Source organism: Macaca nemestrina, chromosome 5, assembly GCF_043159975.1.
Source record: "Macaca nemestrina isolate mMacNem1 chromosome 5, mMacNem.hap1, whole genome shotgun sequence".
NCBI lineage: Eukaryota > Metazoa > Chordata > Mammalia > Primates > Cercopithecidae > Macaca > Macaca nemestrina.
The window spans coordinates 97667826-97684371 of record NC_092129.1 but is presented as its reverse complement, the minus strand read 5'-3'; the positions used below and the strand labels follow the sequence as shown (position 1 = coordinate 97684371).

Sequence of the window (16546 nt, the reverse complement as noted above, 5' to 3'; positions counted from 1 at the left end):
TGCCAGCTTTCCCCACTTGCCTGGTGACCTGTATGATGCAGCAGAGGCAGCCATAATCCCCCTTGGAACATAAATCCATTGGCCTGAGAACCACCCCGCTATGCCCCACAGTGTCTGCATTAAGCCCTGCTCAAGGAGAGTCTGAGCTCAGATCTGCCCAATCCTGCCCCACCTGATGGTTTTTCTCTACCCACTCTGGTAGGCGAAGACAAAAGACATAAACTCTTGGGACCTCTATGGCCCCGCAATCACCTGAGAAACCCAAGTATTTATCCTGGCCAATGTAGGGCAAGATTATATCCCCCTCCTACTACCACAGCTGATATTATCTTGAAAGCACCACCTCCTGTCTGGAGGCCAGTCAACTCAAGCCATTACAGCAACTCATAACAGAAAAATCCTGTACCCAAGGAAGGAGAAAACAACAGCTAATTCCACCACCTGCAACACCTTGGCCAACCAGAAGTCCAGAGTCTGTCCACGTGACAACTTCACCACTAGCATAACCATATTCAAGAAAACCAGCACACTAAACAAATCAACAACCAATGATTCCTACAGAGTCCACTTCAGTCCCCTGTCACCACCGGGGCAGGTGCTGGTATCCACAGCTGGAAGATCTAAAGATGACTCACATCACAGGACTCTGTAGGCACTCCCTAGCACTAGCCAGGAGCCGGGTAGCCCCACTGGGTGGCTAGACCTAGAAGAGCAATAGTAATCATTGCAGTCTGGCTCTCAGGAAGCCCAGTCCCTAGGGGAAGAGGGTGTGATGGTTAATATTGAGTGTCAACTTGATTGGATTGAAGGATGCAAAGTATTGTTCCTTGGTGTGTCTGCGAGGGTGTTGCCAAAGGACATTAACATTTGAGTCTGTGGACTAGGAAAGGCAGACCCACCCTCAATTCAGGGGGGCACAATCTAATCAGCTGCCAGCACAGCCAGAATAAAAGCAGGCAGAAGAACACGGAAAGACTAGAAAGGCTAAGTCTTCTGGCCTCCATGTTTCTCCCGTGCTGGATGTTTCCTGCTCTCAAACACCAGACTCCCAGATTCTTCAGCTTTTGGACTCTTGGACTTACACCAGTCATTTGCCAGGGGCTCTCAGGCCTTCGGCCACAGACGGAAGGCTGCACTGTCAGCTTCCCTACTTTTGAGGTTTTGGAACTCGGACTGGCTTCCTAGTTCCTCAGCTTGCAGATAACCTGATGTGGGACTTCATTGTGACCGTGTGAATCAATTCTCCTAATAAACTCCCCTTCATATATACATCTATCCTATTAGTTCTGTCCATGTAGAGAACCCCGACATACAAGGGGAGAGCACCATATCAAGGGTTCACTCTGTGGGAAAAAAGAATCTGAACAGCAGCCCTTGAGGTCCAGATCTATCCACTGAAACAGTCTACTCAAATGAGAAGGAACCAAAAAAGTGATTCTGGTATGATGAAACAAGGTTCTTATAACACCCACAAAAGATCACACAAGCTCCCCAGCAATGGATCCAAGCTAAGAAGAAATCCGAACTGACAGATAAAGAATTTAGAAGGTTGATTATTAAGCTACTCAAGGAGGTACCAGAGAAAGGTAAAAATCAAAGAAATTTTTTTAAAAATACAGGATATGGAAAAAAAGTCTCCAGAGAAATAGATATCACAAAGAAAGGACAATTACAACTTCTGGAAGTAAAAGACACACTTAGAGAAATACAAAATACACAGGAAAGTTTCAACAACAGACTAGAACAAGTAGAAGAAAGAATTTCAGAGTTTGAAGACAGGCTTTTGAATTAACCCAATCAGACCTTTAAAGACAAAGAAAAAAGAATTAAAAAAAAAAAAAAGGAAAACGCCTCCAAGAAATTTGGGATTATGTTAAAATGACCAAATATGAGAATAACTGGTGTTCCTGAGGAAGAGGAGAAATCTAGAAATTTAGAAAATGTATTTGAGGGAATAGTCAATAAAAACTTCCCTGGTCTTGCTAGAGATCTAGGCATCCAAACACAGGAAGCTCAAAGAACACCCGGGAAGTTCATCACAAAAAGATGGTTGCCTAGGCACACAGTCATCAGGTTATCTAAAGTCAAGATAAAGGAAATAATCTTAAGAGCTGTGAGACAAAAGCCTCTGGTAATCTATAAAGGAAAACCTATCAGATTAACAGCTCATTTCTCCTTACAGACCAGCAGGCCTTAGGGTCCTATCTTTACTCTGCTGAAACAAAATAACTGTCAGGTAAAAAGTTTGTATCCAGCAAAATGAAGTTTCATAAATGAAGCAGAGATAATCATTTTTAGACAAATGCTGAGTTAATTTGCCACTACTAAGCCAGCACTACAAGAAATGCTAAAAAAGTTCTGAATCTTAAAACCTCAAAATGCACCAAAATAGAACCTCCTTAAAGCATAAATCTCACAGGGCCTATAAAACACCACCACAATGAAAACAAAATAAAACCCCAAGGTATTCAGGCAACAACTAGCATGATGAATAGAACAGTACCTCACATCTCAATACTAACATTGAATGTAAATGGCCAAAATGCTCCACTTAAAAGATACAGAATACCAGAATGGATAAAAATCCACCAACCAAATATGCTATCTGTTGTCTTCAAGAGACTCATCTAACACATAAGGAAGGACTCAAATTAACTCCAGGTAAAGAGGTGAAGATATTCCATGCAAATGAACACCACAAGTGAGCAGGAGTAGCTATTCTTATATCAGACAAAACAGACTTTAAAGCAACAATGGTAAAAAATAATAAAGAAAAAGAGGGACATTATACAACGATAAAAGGATTAGTCTCCAACAGGAAAATGTCACAATCATAAATACATGCACCTAGCACTGGAGCTCCCAAATTTACCAAACAATTACTACTAGACATAAGAAATGAGATAGACGGCAACACCATCATAGTGGGGGACTTCAATATTCCACTGACAGCACTAGACAGGTCATCAAAGCAGAAAGTCAACAAAGAAACAATGGACTTAAACTATACCCTGGAACAAATGGACTTAACAGATATATACACAACATTCTACCCAACAACTGCAGAATATACATTCTTATCATAGCACATGTTACATTCTCCAAGACAGACCATAAAACAGACAGGTCACAAAACAAGTCTCAATAAATTTAAGATAACTGAAATTATATATCAAGTATTTTCTCAGACCACAGTGGAATAAAATTGAAAATGAACTCCAAAAGGAACCCTCAAAACCATACAAATACATGGAAATTAACTTATCTGCTCCTGAATGATCTTTGGGTCAACAATGAAATCAAGATGGAAATTAAAAAGTTATTTGAACTGAATGATGATAGCGACACAACCTATCAAAACCTCTGGGATACAGCAAAAGCAGTACTAAGAGGAAAGTTCATAGCATTAAATGCCTACATCAAAAAGTCTGAAAGAGCACAGACAGACAATCTAAGCTCACACCTCAAGAAACTAGAGAAACAAGAACAAAACAAACCCAAACCCTGCAGAAAAGAAATAACAAAGATCAGAACAGAACTAAACGAAATTGAAACAAACAAACAAAAAAAGCAATACAAAAGATAAATAAAATGAAATGCTGGTTCCTTGAAAAGGTTAAAACAAAATTGATAGACCATTAGTGGGATTAACCAAGAAAAGAAGAGAGAAAGAGAGAAGAATCAAATAAGCTCAAGTAGAAATGAAATGGGAGATAATACAACTGACACCACAGAAATTAAAAAAAATCATTCAACGCTACTATGAACACCTTCAGGCACACAAACTAGAAAACCCAGAGGAAAGGGATAAATTCCTGGAACTATACAACCATCCTAGATTAAACTAGGAAGAAACAGAAACTCTGAAGAGACCAATAACAAGTAGTGAGATTGATACAGTAATAAAAGAAAAAATTGCCAACAAAAAAAGTCCAGGACCAGATGGATTCACAGCTAAATTCTATCACACATTCAAAGAAGAGTTGGTACCAATCCTACTGAAATTATTCCAAAAGATAGAGAAGAGGGAATCCTCCCTAAATCATTCTATGAAGTCATTATTGCCCTAATATTAAAACCAGGAAAGGACATAACAAAAAAAGAAAACTATAGACCAATATCCCTGATGAACACAGATGTAAAAATCCTCAACAAAATACTAAGTTACTGAATCCAACAGCATATTGAAAAGGTAATACATCACTTTGAAGTGGCTTTCATACCAGAGATGCAGGGCTGGTTTAACACATGCAAGTTAATAAATGTGATACACCACATAAACAGAATTAAAAACAAAAATGCTATCAATAGATGCAGAAAAAGCATTTGACAAAATCTAGCATTTCTTGTGATTAGAACCCTAGGAAAAATCAGCATAGAAGAAACACACCTTTAAGGAAGGAGATCACCTCTCCCATTGTCTCCTGTTTCATAAGAAAGCGAAAAGTTCAAAAAAAAAAAAGCAGCAGAAGTGAGATCAATAGTCAGAGGGCTTGGTGCCAAGAACCAGGCCTGGTAGTTAAACATCAATTCCTGACCTAACCGTTGGTGTTATCCACAAATTCCAGACATTGTATGAGGAAGACTTGTGAAACTTTCTGTTCTGTTCTGCTAGCCCCTATCACTGATGCATGTAGACCTCAGTCACATAGCCCCCACTTGCACAATGTATCATGACCCTTTCACGTGGACCCCCTAGAGTGTAAGCTGTTAAAAGGGACAGGAATCTTTACTTTGGGGAGCTTGGATCTTGAGACGCGCATCTACCAATGCTCCCAGCTGATTAAAGCCTCTTCCCTCATAAAACCAGTATCCAAGAGGTTTTGTCTGCGACTGTTCCTGCTACACCTTAAGGTACTAAAAGCCATCAATGACAAACCCACAGGCAACATTACACTGAAAAGGGAAAAGTTGAAAATATTCCCCCTGAAAACTGGAATAAGACAATGATGCCCACTTTCACCACTTCTATTCATCACAGTAATGGAAGTCCTAGCCAGGGCAATCAGACAAGGGAAATAAATAAAGGCATCCACATCAGTAAAGAGGAAGTCAAACTGTCACTTTTTGCTGATGATATGATTGCATACCTAGAAAACCCTAAAAGACTTATCCAAAAAGCAACTAGATCTGATAAATGAATTCAGTAAAACTTCAGGATACAAAATTAATGTACACAAATCAGTAGCACTGCTATACACCAACAGCAACCAAGCTGAGAATCAAATCAATAACTCAACCCTTTTAAAACAGCTGCAAATAAAATAAAATACTTAGGAATATACCTAACAAAGGAGGTGAAAGACCTCTACAAGGAAAACTACCAAACATTGCTCAAAGAAATCACAGACAACAAAAACAAATGGCAACACATCCCATGATTATGGATGAGTAGTATCAATACTGTGAAAATGACCATACTGCCAAAAGCAATCTATAAATTTAATGCAATTCCCATAAAAATACCATCATCATTCTTCACAGAACTAGAAAAAACAATCCTAAAAGTCCCAAGTTTACACATATTTATGTCTTTATGTAGGGCTTAGACAGAAAACTAAAACTAAAAGATGAGTAAATAATGGAAGAGTGTGTGTGTGTGTTCAGCTGTAGGAATAATTGTTATGCTCCGTTTTATATATTTAATACTAATAGTACAGATGTACAGGTATTTATCGGCATGCTATAGCAAATTTCTGAATTCATTTAACATGTGTCCAAGTATCTATTATCTTTTTGTGTTCTTTCTTTTCTCTTTCTGAACTTTATAAAATGGAGCTCGTTTTTAGGTAAAATATCTCTAGCAAACATTGCCTGCAACACCAAGCCACCCACACTGAGGAACTTAAGTCTTGTGATGCTAATGAATGAGAATGTCTTTTCCTCCATGATCAAGCGAACAATTTCATATCATGATTTAATTTTAAAAATCAACAACCAACATGTTCTTAAGAAAAGCAAAGCAGTCTCCATTTTTTAAAGGTTATATATTATCTTTACATTTAGTTTAATGGGAAAAAAGTGAACATAACAAATACTGGTATTTCATATTTACAAGTCAGGTACAAGCCAACGTAGGAAATGAACCTAACTTTTATAACCTAATGTCAAGCATTTGAACTATGATTTTTAAATTGTTATCCAATTAACTTATATTCTAATTCATATGCATGTAATTTGATGGAGCCATAGGAATTATGAAAGAACTTCGACAATTAATAAGGATAAGAATCTTTTCACAGTGAATGAAAGAAATCTTTCCCACAACAATATCAAAGGAAAAAGACACCCTAAAATCATAAACTTTTTTCTACAGGGCCGATTATCTAGGTATAAAGGATTGACAAAAGATTGACTTTGTCACTGAGCTTGTTAGGAAATGTGCAGATAAAGAAAATGTTATATTAATAAATCAGGTGAGTGATAGGGCAACTACCACTCAGATACACATAACTCTGAGACTGTATTTTTGAGACACTATGTAACTCACACCACGAACACAAAAATTCTCTCCTTACTGAAATATATCAGATAAGCCTCTCTCTTTTTAGTTACTTCAGCTCTAATGAAGAGAAACAGGATTTTCCAAATCATTGGTCAGAAAAATATTGAGCTGTCATAAATGTTCCTGCTGTAACCTATTAGGATTCCTGGCTATACTGCTGAATTTGGTGAATGGGATAGTGAGAGGGGTTTATGAAGAGAATCTTGCCAATTCTCCTCATGTTACAGGGATATTAAAAATGGAAGAAAAAAATGGACTTGAATACTTGACATTATTTAAGGAACTAGAAAAGTCAAGAGGTTCCATAATTTAAGATCCTAATGATGAACTTTAGAGAATGTTTAGATTTAGGTTAAATTAATGGAGTTATTTAAAGAGGTGCTAATGCTATGGTAACTAAGATAAGATTTTTCATTTAAAAAATGTTGATATTGTGGTGGCCAGGCATGGTGGCTCACACCTGTAATCCCAGCACTTTTGGAGGCTGAGATGGGTGGATCACTTGAGTCCAGGAGTTTGAGACCAGCCTGGGCAACACGGCGAAACCCCATCTCCACAAAAAAATTAGCCAGGCGTGTGGCATGCACCTGTAGTTCCAGCTACTTGGGAGACTCAGGTGAGAGGATCACCTGAGCCTGAGAGGCCAACGCTGCAGTGAGCTGCAGTGAGTTGTCATTGTGCCACCACACTACAGCCTGGGTAACAGAGTGAGACTCTGTCTCAAAAACAGATGTTGATATTATGACTGAACATCTTCAGTATTAAGTATGTTGCATATTCTATTTAACCTTAGTCTACTCTGAAAATTCCTTATTTTTCAAAACATAAAAATATGTCATAAGCAAGTGGAAAGGAGTTTTAACTCACAAGTCTCACATGGATAGAAGAAAAATAACACATGGAGCCAAGAAACAAATGTGAAGAAAAATCAGAAAACTATGTAACAACAACAAAAAAAATCACAAAACAAGTGTATTGGCTTCTGGCCAGGTGCGGTGGCTCATGCCTGTAATCCCAGTACTTTGGGAGGCTGAGGCGGGTGGACTGCCTGAGGTCAGGAGTTCAAGACCAGCCTGGTCAACACAGCAAAACCCCAGCTCTACTAAAAATACAAAAAATTAGCCAGGCGTGGTGGTGTGAGCCTGTAATTCAGCTACTTGGGAGGTTGAGGCAGGAGAATCGCTTGAACTCGGGAGGCAGAGGTTGCAGTGAGCCAAGATTGTGCCACTGCACTCCAATCTGGGTGACAGAGTGAAACTCTGCCTCAAAACACACACACACACACACACACACACACACACACACACACATATATAGGTTTCTCAGAAAACATTAATAGAAAGTTACAAAAACAAAACTGAGTGTCTCAACTCTTTCCTTTTTATAAATTGCCTTGAATGCTAATATTTTTTCATTTCTTATAAGAAAGTTTAATAGAATCAATTAACCCACCCTTAACTAATATTACTATAAAAACAATTTTTTATAAAAGATTAAATAATGCTTTCCCACTAAGATAAGAAACAAGACAAGTATGTCTGTTCTTGCCATTTCTATTCAACTCTGTATTGTAGGATTTAGTCAGTGCAATAAAGAAAAAGCAGGCCAGGGGTGGTAGCTCATGCCTGTAATCAGATTCAAGACCCACCTGGCCAACACAGCAAGACCCTGTCTCTATAAAAAAGAAAATTTAAAAAAAGAAAAGCAATAAAAGACATCAAGATCAGAAAGAAGGAGAACTGTCCTTACTAGTAGAGGACTATCATTTATGTAGACGATCCTATGAAATCTACATAAAAGCTACTGAACTAATAATCGAGTACAAGATGGTAGAGTTTAAAGCCAATACATGAAAAGAAAAAAAGATCCATCAACTTTTTACAGACTGGCAAGTACCATTAAACAATCAGAAATTAAAATTAAATCCTGCCCAAGTGTCAGGGTGAGTAAAAAAAAATTAAAAGAAAACTTTTGTAATAGTGTACAAAATACAAAACAGATAAATTTGCTTGAAAAATGTCTAAAACCAATATACTGAAAGCAACGAAATATTGCTGAGAGACCTAAATAACTAGAGAGCGATGTGGCCTTAATGAATTGGAATATTTGATACTGTTAAAATTTCAGTTCTCTGCAAACTGATCTATACGTTCAACACAATCCTAATCACAATCTGAACAGGCATTTTTATAGAAACTGACAAGATGATCATAAAAATTCATATGGAAATGAAAGGAACCTAGATTAGCCAAACAACATAGAAAAAGAACAAAGTTGGAGGATTTACACTACTTCATGATTTGTTATAAAGCTACAGAAATCAATATAGTGTGGTTATTGGTAGAGGGATAAACACATAGGTCAATGGAATGGAAGAGTCCAGAAATAGATTCACACATATATGGATCAACTGATTTTCAACAAAGCTGTAAGGTCTTTATTCTTTTCGAAAGTGGTTTTGGAACACCTATATATCAACATGTCTGAAAAAAAAATGTTTGAGAGTAACATTCTGGAAAAAAAAAAGATTAAAAGAAAAAAAAAAAGAACATCAATCCATACTTGACTCTTCTATAAAGATTAACTCAAATGGACAATAAACCTAAATGTAAAACCTAACAGTATAAAACTTCTATCAGAATACATAGAGAAAAATCTCTGTGACTTTGGGTTAGGAAAATATTTCTTAGATACAACAACAAAAGCATGAGCCATGAAAGAAAAATAAACTGAACTTCATCAATACTAAGAACTGCTCTTTGAGGGCACTGTTAAGAGATGAAAAGACAACCTACAGCTGAGAGAAAATAATTGCAAATCACAAATCTGATACAGGACTTATATCCAGAAGATACAAAAAAATGTTCAAAACTCAGTAAGAGAACTAAAAACCCAATTTTAAAATAACAAGATTTGAAGACATACTTCACTAGAGAAGATTTGAACATATATTTGACCGGATTCAGATGGGAAAAAAGTACATGAAAAGAATCTCAGTCATTACGGAAATGTAATACAACTACCCCATGACCCAGCCATTCCCCTCCTAGATATTTACCCAAGAGAAAGAAAAGCATATGTCTATGCAAAACTTGTACACAAATGCTCACAGCAGCTTTATCTGTAACAGCCCCAAACTAGAAACAACCCAAATGCCCATCAGCAGGTGAAAGGATAATCAAACTTGCTATAGCCATAGAATGGAATACTATTAATGGCAAAAAAACACAATTAATTTTACAGCAACCTGATACTTGGCAATAAAAAATAATAAACTAGTGATAAGTGCAATAATGTGGATGAATCTCAAAATAATTATGCTGAGTGAAAGAAGGCAAAAAAGAGAGAAAGTGAATATACACTATATGATTTCACTTATATAAAGCTCTAGAAAATGCAAATTAATCTATAATAACAAAAATCAGATTAGTGGTTGCTTGGAGACCACCAAAAAAAAAAAAAAAAAAAAAAAAGGAAGGGCAGGAGGGGGAAATTTCAAAGGGGCACACAGAAACTTTTTGAAGTGATTAATATGTTAATTATCTTGATTGCAGTTATGGTTTCACAACTGCAAGCATGTCATAATTTATCAAATTGTACAGTTTATTGTTTGTCAATTAGATCTCAATAAAGCTGTTAAAAACATTTTTGTTTTTCGAGGCAGTCTCACTCGGTCGCCCAGGCTGAAGTGCAGTGGTGTGATCATGTCTCACTACAACCTTGACCTCCCAGGTTCAGAGAATCCTCTAGCCTCAGCCTCCTGAGAAGCTGGGACAACTGCCATGCCATGCCCAGTTAATTTTTTTTTATTATTTTGTAGAGATGAGGTTTCACTATGTTGCCCAGGCTCGTCTCAAACTCCTGGGCTCAAGCAATCTTCCAGCCCTGGCCCTCCCACCTTGGCCTCACAAAGCACTGGGACTGTAGGCATGAGCCATGTGCTTGACCTGTAAACATTTTTTTAATGGCAAAAGGGATGATCTCAAAGATTAATCTCTAAATGTACTCTTCTAAATTAATCACTGAACTATTTTGGTCAAAGTCATCTTTACTATGGCAAGAATATTAAAATAATCAATTCCTTTGAAAAGCTGAATGATTTCTTCAGCAGAAATACGCAGAAGCTAATGAAATAATCACTTCACATTCACTTTTTTTTTTTTTTTTTTTTTTTTGAGACAGGGTCTCACTCTGTCGCCCAGGTTGGAGTATAGTGGTGTTATCATGGCTCACTGCAGCCTCAAACTCCTGGGCTCAAGTGATCTTTCCACCTCAGCCTCCAGAGTAGCTGGGACTATAGGCACATGCCACTAAACTTGGCTAATTACAAAAAAAATTTTTTTTTTGTAGAGACACGGCTCCCAACATAGTCTCAACATCCTGGGCTCAAGTGATCCACCTGTCTTGACCTCCCAAAGTGCTGGGACACAATATTTTTATATGTTGATGATTATTAGCAAGTTTTTGATGGATTCTAGATAAGAGAACATCCAGGAAAAGTACCCTGAAAATGAATAAACATACCTTGATTTGTGCAAAGGGTCTTTCATAACCTCCAACATACAGAAGACCAACATTCTGAGGAAGTAACCTACAAAGAAAAAAAAGCATTATTTATAAAATACTCCTTATGAGTAAGGTTGTATAATTATCAAAATTTGAATAATAGATATAATATAGATACATTATAAAATATATTAGATGGATGCCGTGAGAAAAGTATTCTTGTCTTTCACACTATGAGATAGTAACCAGCAAATAAATAATTTTATATTTCAGAAAGTAATGGGAGCCAAGTGTGGCTGTGTGTGCCTACAGTCCCAGTTACTCGACAGACTGAAGCAGGAGGATTGCTTGACTCCAGGAGTCCAAGGTTGTAGTGTGCTATGCCGCACCAGTGAACAGCCACCCCCTTTAGTCTGGTCAATATAATGAGACCCCGTCTCAAATAATAATAATAAGTAAAATGTTGAGAATGAAAACTTAAATGTAGAACACTCTAACATATTAGTAATTATAACAAAATTACAGAGGGTCCTTGAATAACACAAGTTTGAACAGCATGAATCCACTTACACAGGGATCGTTTTTCAATAAAAGTTACACTGAGTGTGCCTGTCTCTCCTGCCTCCCCTTCCACCTCTTCCACCTCTTCTCCCTCTCCCACCACTGAGACAGCAAGACTAACCCTCTTCCTCCTCCTTCTCAGCTAGCTCAACGTGAAGACGACAAGGATGAAGACGTGTATGATGATGTACCACCATTATGCAATGTACAGGAGATAATACAAACCTAAATACATCGGTACCAAAATCTAACAGGAAAACCTGACAAATACATAACCTTAACAAAAGGTACCCTCCACTAAGAGGTATAAGAGAGAAACTCACCATTAGAAAGTAGTGGAATAAAGGTATTTGCTATGAAGAGATCTGGAAAAGTTTGAATAGAAGGGATTTGGGATTAGCCTCAAAGAGTGAGTAACACAAAGGGAAAAAAACAACATCCTGCGAAAAAGAAGATTTGAGACAAAGACAGCACAGGTATGGATGGAGTAGGGAATAATTTAGTTGGAGATGAGAACTCAAAAGAAGTTTAGAATTAACCATGAAGAATTTCAAATGGCATATACTTTATTTTGTAGGCAATATGGAGTCACATTAAAAGATGTACTTATTTCTTATAAAACAATAAACATGAAAATAAAAATCAAACCAAACAAAGGTCTAATATAAAAAAATGGTAATGATTATGGTCTCTGCATTATCCCTTCCTTCTTGTTCCCACAGTTCTAATATGTCCTCACTCTTAAATGCAATGAAACATTGAGAATGAAGAAATACTATCATTATAACTGTGCTTGTGGAGTATGTGGGGAACTAGTAGTGGTGCAGGGTATAGGAAGCACATAATTAAATATTCTTGCATTTAACTGACCAAAATGTACATATATCTCATCTTTCTTTTATCACAAATCCTTACATAATGGACACTGTGAATAAATGGATACAACTTCAGTCTGAACATGATTATACATGAAGAAGAAAAAACAAATTGCCTATACTCCTTGCCCAGAGGAACTACGCAACGTCACTTCTCAAAGTCTCGACATTGAAAGTTAATGGCCTTTTAACTTAATAGATTTCTAATGATCTCTAGGATGGCTATAAATTCTATTGCATGAATCTCAGAATGGAACACTGTGTAGTATCTAGAGTCAAAACAAAAAACTAAACAACAATTGGAAACTCAAAACAATAAAAAACTTCTCGGCATGCCATATTGATATAATCACAGAAAATGAGAACACGAGATTATCATAACCATCTCTTTTAAATTCTGTTAGTGACTTCAAAACCCTACTTCAACAATTCCAGGATATACATTTATTTATAATTTAACTTCTCTGAAATTGAAATGCCTGTGATGCTAGGTGGTATCATAATAATAACCAGGTGACTGTTGTGAGGTAATTGTGTGATTACCCTTCATTGACATGGTCTACTAAGACCATGAAAGCACAGTCTCATAGCAACTTAGATTCTATGAAATAAGGTACATATTTAGTCTCCTGGGAATATCCCCTGTACCCTATGTTCTATAAGAGCCTACAGGCCGGGCGTGGTGGCTCATGCCTGTAATCCTAGCACTGTGGGAAGCCGAGGAGGGCGGATCACCTGAGGTCAGGAGTTTGAGACCAGCCTGACCAACGTGGTGAAACCCCATCTCTACTAAAAATCCAAAAATTAGCTGGGCATGGTGGCGCACGCTTGTAATCCCAGCTACTCAGGTGGCTGAGGTAGGAGAATCGCTTGGACTCAGGAGGCGGAGGTTGAAGTGAGCCGAGATCATGTCATTGCACTCTAGCCTGGGCAACAAGAGTGAAACTCTTATCTCAAAAAAAAAAAAAAAAAAAAAAAAAAAAGAGCCTATAAAGTATTAAAGGGTCACTAAGAGAATATTAATAGCTGCTAAACACAATTCTGAATTAAGCCAACTTAGGAAAAACTTTCTTACATTTGGAATGTAAGTGATGACACTGTAATTTGAAACATACTGTTGATGGTTACAAACACGACTAAAGGCATTTGTTTAGTAGATTCAAATAGGAAACACAGGAAATGTCCCCTAATCTAAGAAATGGAGAATTTCTTAGCCCATCATTTGACAAATAAGAAATTAACCAACAAAATTTTAAATCTCTCCCAAATCATTGCTAGTATCATAAATTGAATGTTAGGTATATATAGCAGTAGTTTAATTTATTTCCTATATAACAAATGTTCACAGAAAGCTTGATAAAACCTCCTTTAGCAGCAGGAATAGTCACTGTTCATACAAATAGATGCTAGAAAAGGAAAAGAATAAAAGCTGCCTGACATTTAAAAATCAGTATGCCTCTAAATTACTATCCATATGCATTTCAGGAAGCTTGCCAATATACTATTTAGTGTGTCCCTCCCTCCAACTTGCCTAATAACTACCTTTCCCTAAATAAGAAATTTCTTAAATATATCAGTTAGCACATATATATGTATGTATGTATATTTCACTTTTTAAAAATTACTAGTCTTTCTTTTAACATGTGTCATAAAAGCCTGCTATGCATAAGGTAATACTTTGAGAACACAAATTCCCACTTTTAAAATGGATTTCTTTAAATATTTTTACCTTTCAAAAAGTATTTTTGCAAATTGTATACATAATTATTGTCAAGTAATATGTACCATTTCATCATGCAGGGTGCTTATGTACAATATAGCAATCACACATTTTTAAATCCCCACAGTAAAGCATTAATTCAGCACTAATAAACACATTTATACATATATTTAAAAATAGAAGCCCTGACTTACTTGGTACCAGGTAATTGTTTAGCCCTTAAGTTAGGTGAACATTACCATAACCTTTATACAAATGCTAACAACTCTGAGATATTTGTTTGCAACTAAATGCTTCTATACTGTGGCTACCAAAGAGGATGTTTTTGGAAAGTAGCAATAAAGAGACACTGTTGGACAAAAACAATCTATTATAGCTTTAGAAGTTAAGAATAGGCAAGACTAATATCTATTTTGCTTTCAATTTTCCAAACACAAACACTAACCAATATCTATTCTGAAAAGAAAGCCCCAAAATTGTTTCCAGAAAAGTTTCTCATAAAAGAAAGTAAAACTTGTCAGGTAATAGAATAAATATTTAAAAGAACTTCATTCACCCAATACCGATGATACATCAAACACAGAAAACCTGCTTTAAAAGTAAATTGAGTCTGTAATTATTTCAAATTACAAGTTTAAAGGGGGCAAGAGATTCTTTCTAAAAATAAGCTAAATAACTCAAAATTAACTGTTCTATGTACAAGCCATAACTATAGTACCCATTATCAGATATATTTTTAAATTGCAACAAAATACCTTGAAACAACTTATAGCACCTTGAATACTGACTTACATAAAATTTCACTGTTTAGCAAGTTATCCAAAGACCAGACTACATCCAATACATCTACTATTAGAAAACAAACAACCAAACAAATAGAAAGCAAATACACTTAATATAGGATCAATAGTGCCATCTTGAACTTAAGAAAATGCATATTATTGATAAGGTCTACATTATTCTTCGAATCTTCTAGTGGGATATAAATTTAAAAAGTGTATTCCACAAAGCAAATTTTTTTTCCTTTTTTTTAAAATTTCCAACTTTTATTTTAACTTCAGGGTATGTGTGCAGGATGTGCAAGTTTGTTACATCAGTAAACATGTGCCGTGATGCTTTGCTGCAAAGACCATCCCATCACTCAGGTATTAAACCCAGCATCCACTAGCTATTCTTCCTGATACTCTCCTTCCTCCCACATAAAGCAAATTTTGAATAAATAAAGTAATGCAGATCATAGCCTCAGAACATAATTCAGCTAGAAATCAATAACATAAAAGTAACCAGAAAAATCCTCATGTCTGTAAAGACAGAAGTACACTTAAAAATAACCCATAGGTCAGAGGTAAAATCATAATTGAAATTACGAAACGTCTTCAGCTGAATAGCAAAGTAACAATATATCAAAACTTGTAGGTTGCAGTTTGTAAAACCAACTTATAAAGAAATTTATAATCCAAAATTTATAATCCAAAAGGGGAAAGGGAAGAAAAAAGAAGCAAGGAAAACCATCAAACTGGGTTTATTCTAAAAATCATTTAATATTAAATAACTCACCATTGTAATTACCTGAGGAACAGGATGGGGGGAAAGACCGTATTGTTATAATGGCAGAAAAGGTATTTGAAAAACACTAAACACCCTTGCATAAGTACTCTTAAATAAGGAAGAGAAGCTAACTTTTTCAATTTTATCTAAATGATCTAAGTAAATAAATAAATCAAACCCTACAGGAAACACACTTAATGGGGAAATTTTTAAATTTTAGATTGAGAAGAATGCAAAAACACCTTCTATCACCATTTTTGTTTAACAATGTACTAGAGGCCCTAGCCAGTGTATTAGGCAAGGAAAAACATGATCTAAGGTTTAGAGGGAAAAAAGCTCACAGTATTCATAAACATAATATATATACATATGTATTCCCCCCAAAATGCAGAAAAATTACTAGGATTAATCAGTGAATTTATAGTAAGATTCCTGGATACTAGATCCATTACAGAAAGATAGCAGTTGTATTAACATGCAGTTAAAAAATGAAACTATGGATGATCCAATTCAAAAATACTTTTAATCTAGGAATAAAACAAAAGAAGTGAAAGACCTTAATAAAAGTATCAAACATTATTGCAAGAAATTTAAGAAAACCTAAGTAAATGAAAGAATACAACATGTTCATAGATAGGAAATCACAACACTGTTACCACATAAAATGTTCACAACCTGATCTATATATTAAATGCAATCTAAAGACTCCTGACAGAATTTGTATGAGAAACTTCATAAGCTCATTCAAATATATATGAGGAAAAGCAAAAGAACAAAAATATTAAAAATTATCCTAAAGAAGAACAAAGTAGGAGGACTAACTTACTAGAT

At 35.9% G+C, this 16546-nt stretch overlaps 1 protein-coding gene across 4 annotated transcripts in view; it reads right to left on the bottom strand.

Annotated features, from left to right (window-relative positions):
• LOC105496354 (RNA guanylyltransferase and 5'-phosphatase) overlaps positions 1-16546 on the bottom strand; it is a 334421-nt gene that overhangs the window by 57627 nt on the left and 260248 nt on the right. For all 4 annotated transcript variants that reach the window (XM_011766698.2, XM_011766691.2, XM_011766718.3 and 1 more), the window contains one exon: positions 11030-11096. In XM_011766698.2, coding sequence (XP_011765000.1) covers positions 11030-11096 — 67 coding nt within the window. The remainder of the gene's footprint in view (positions 1-11029; positions 11097-16546) is intronic.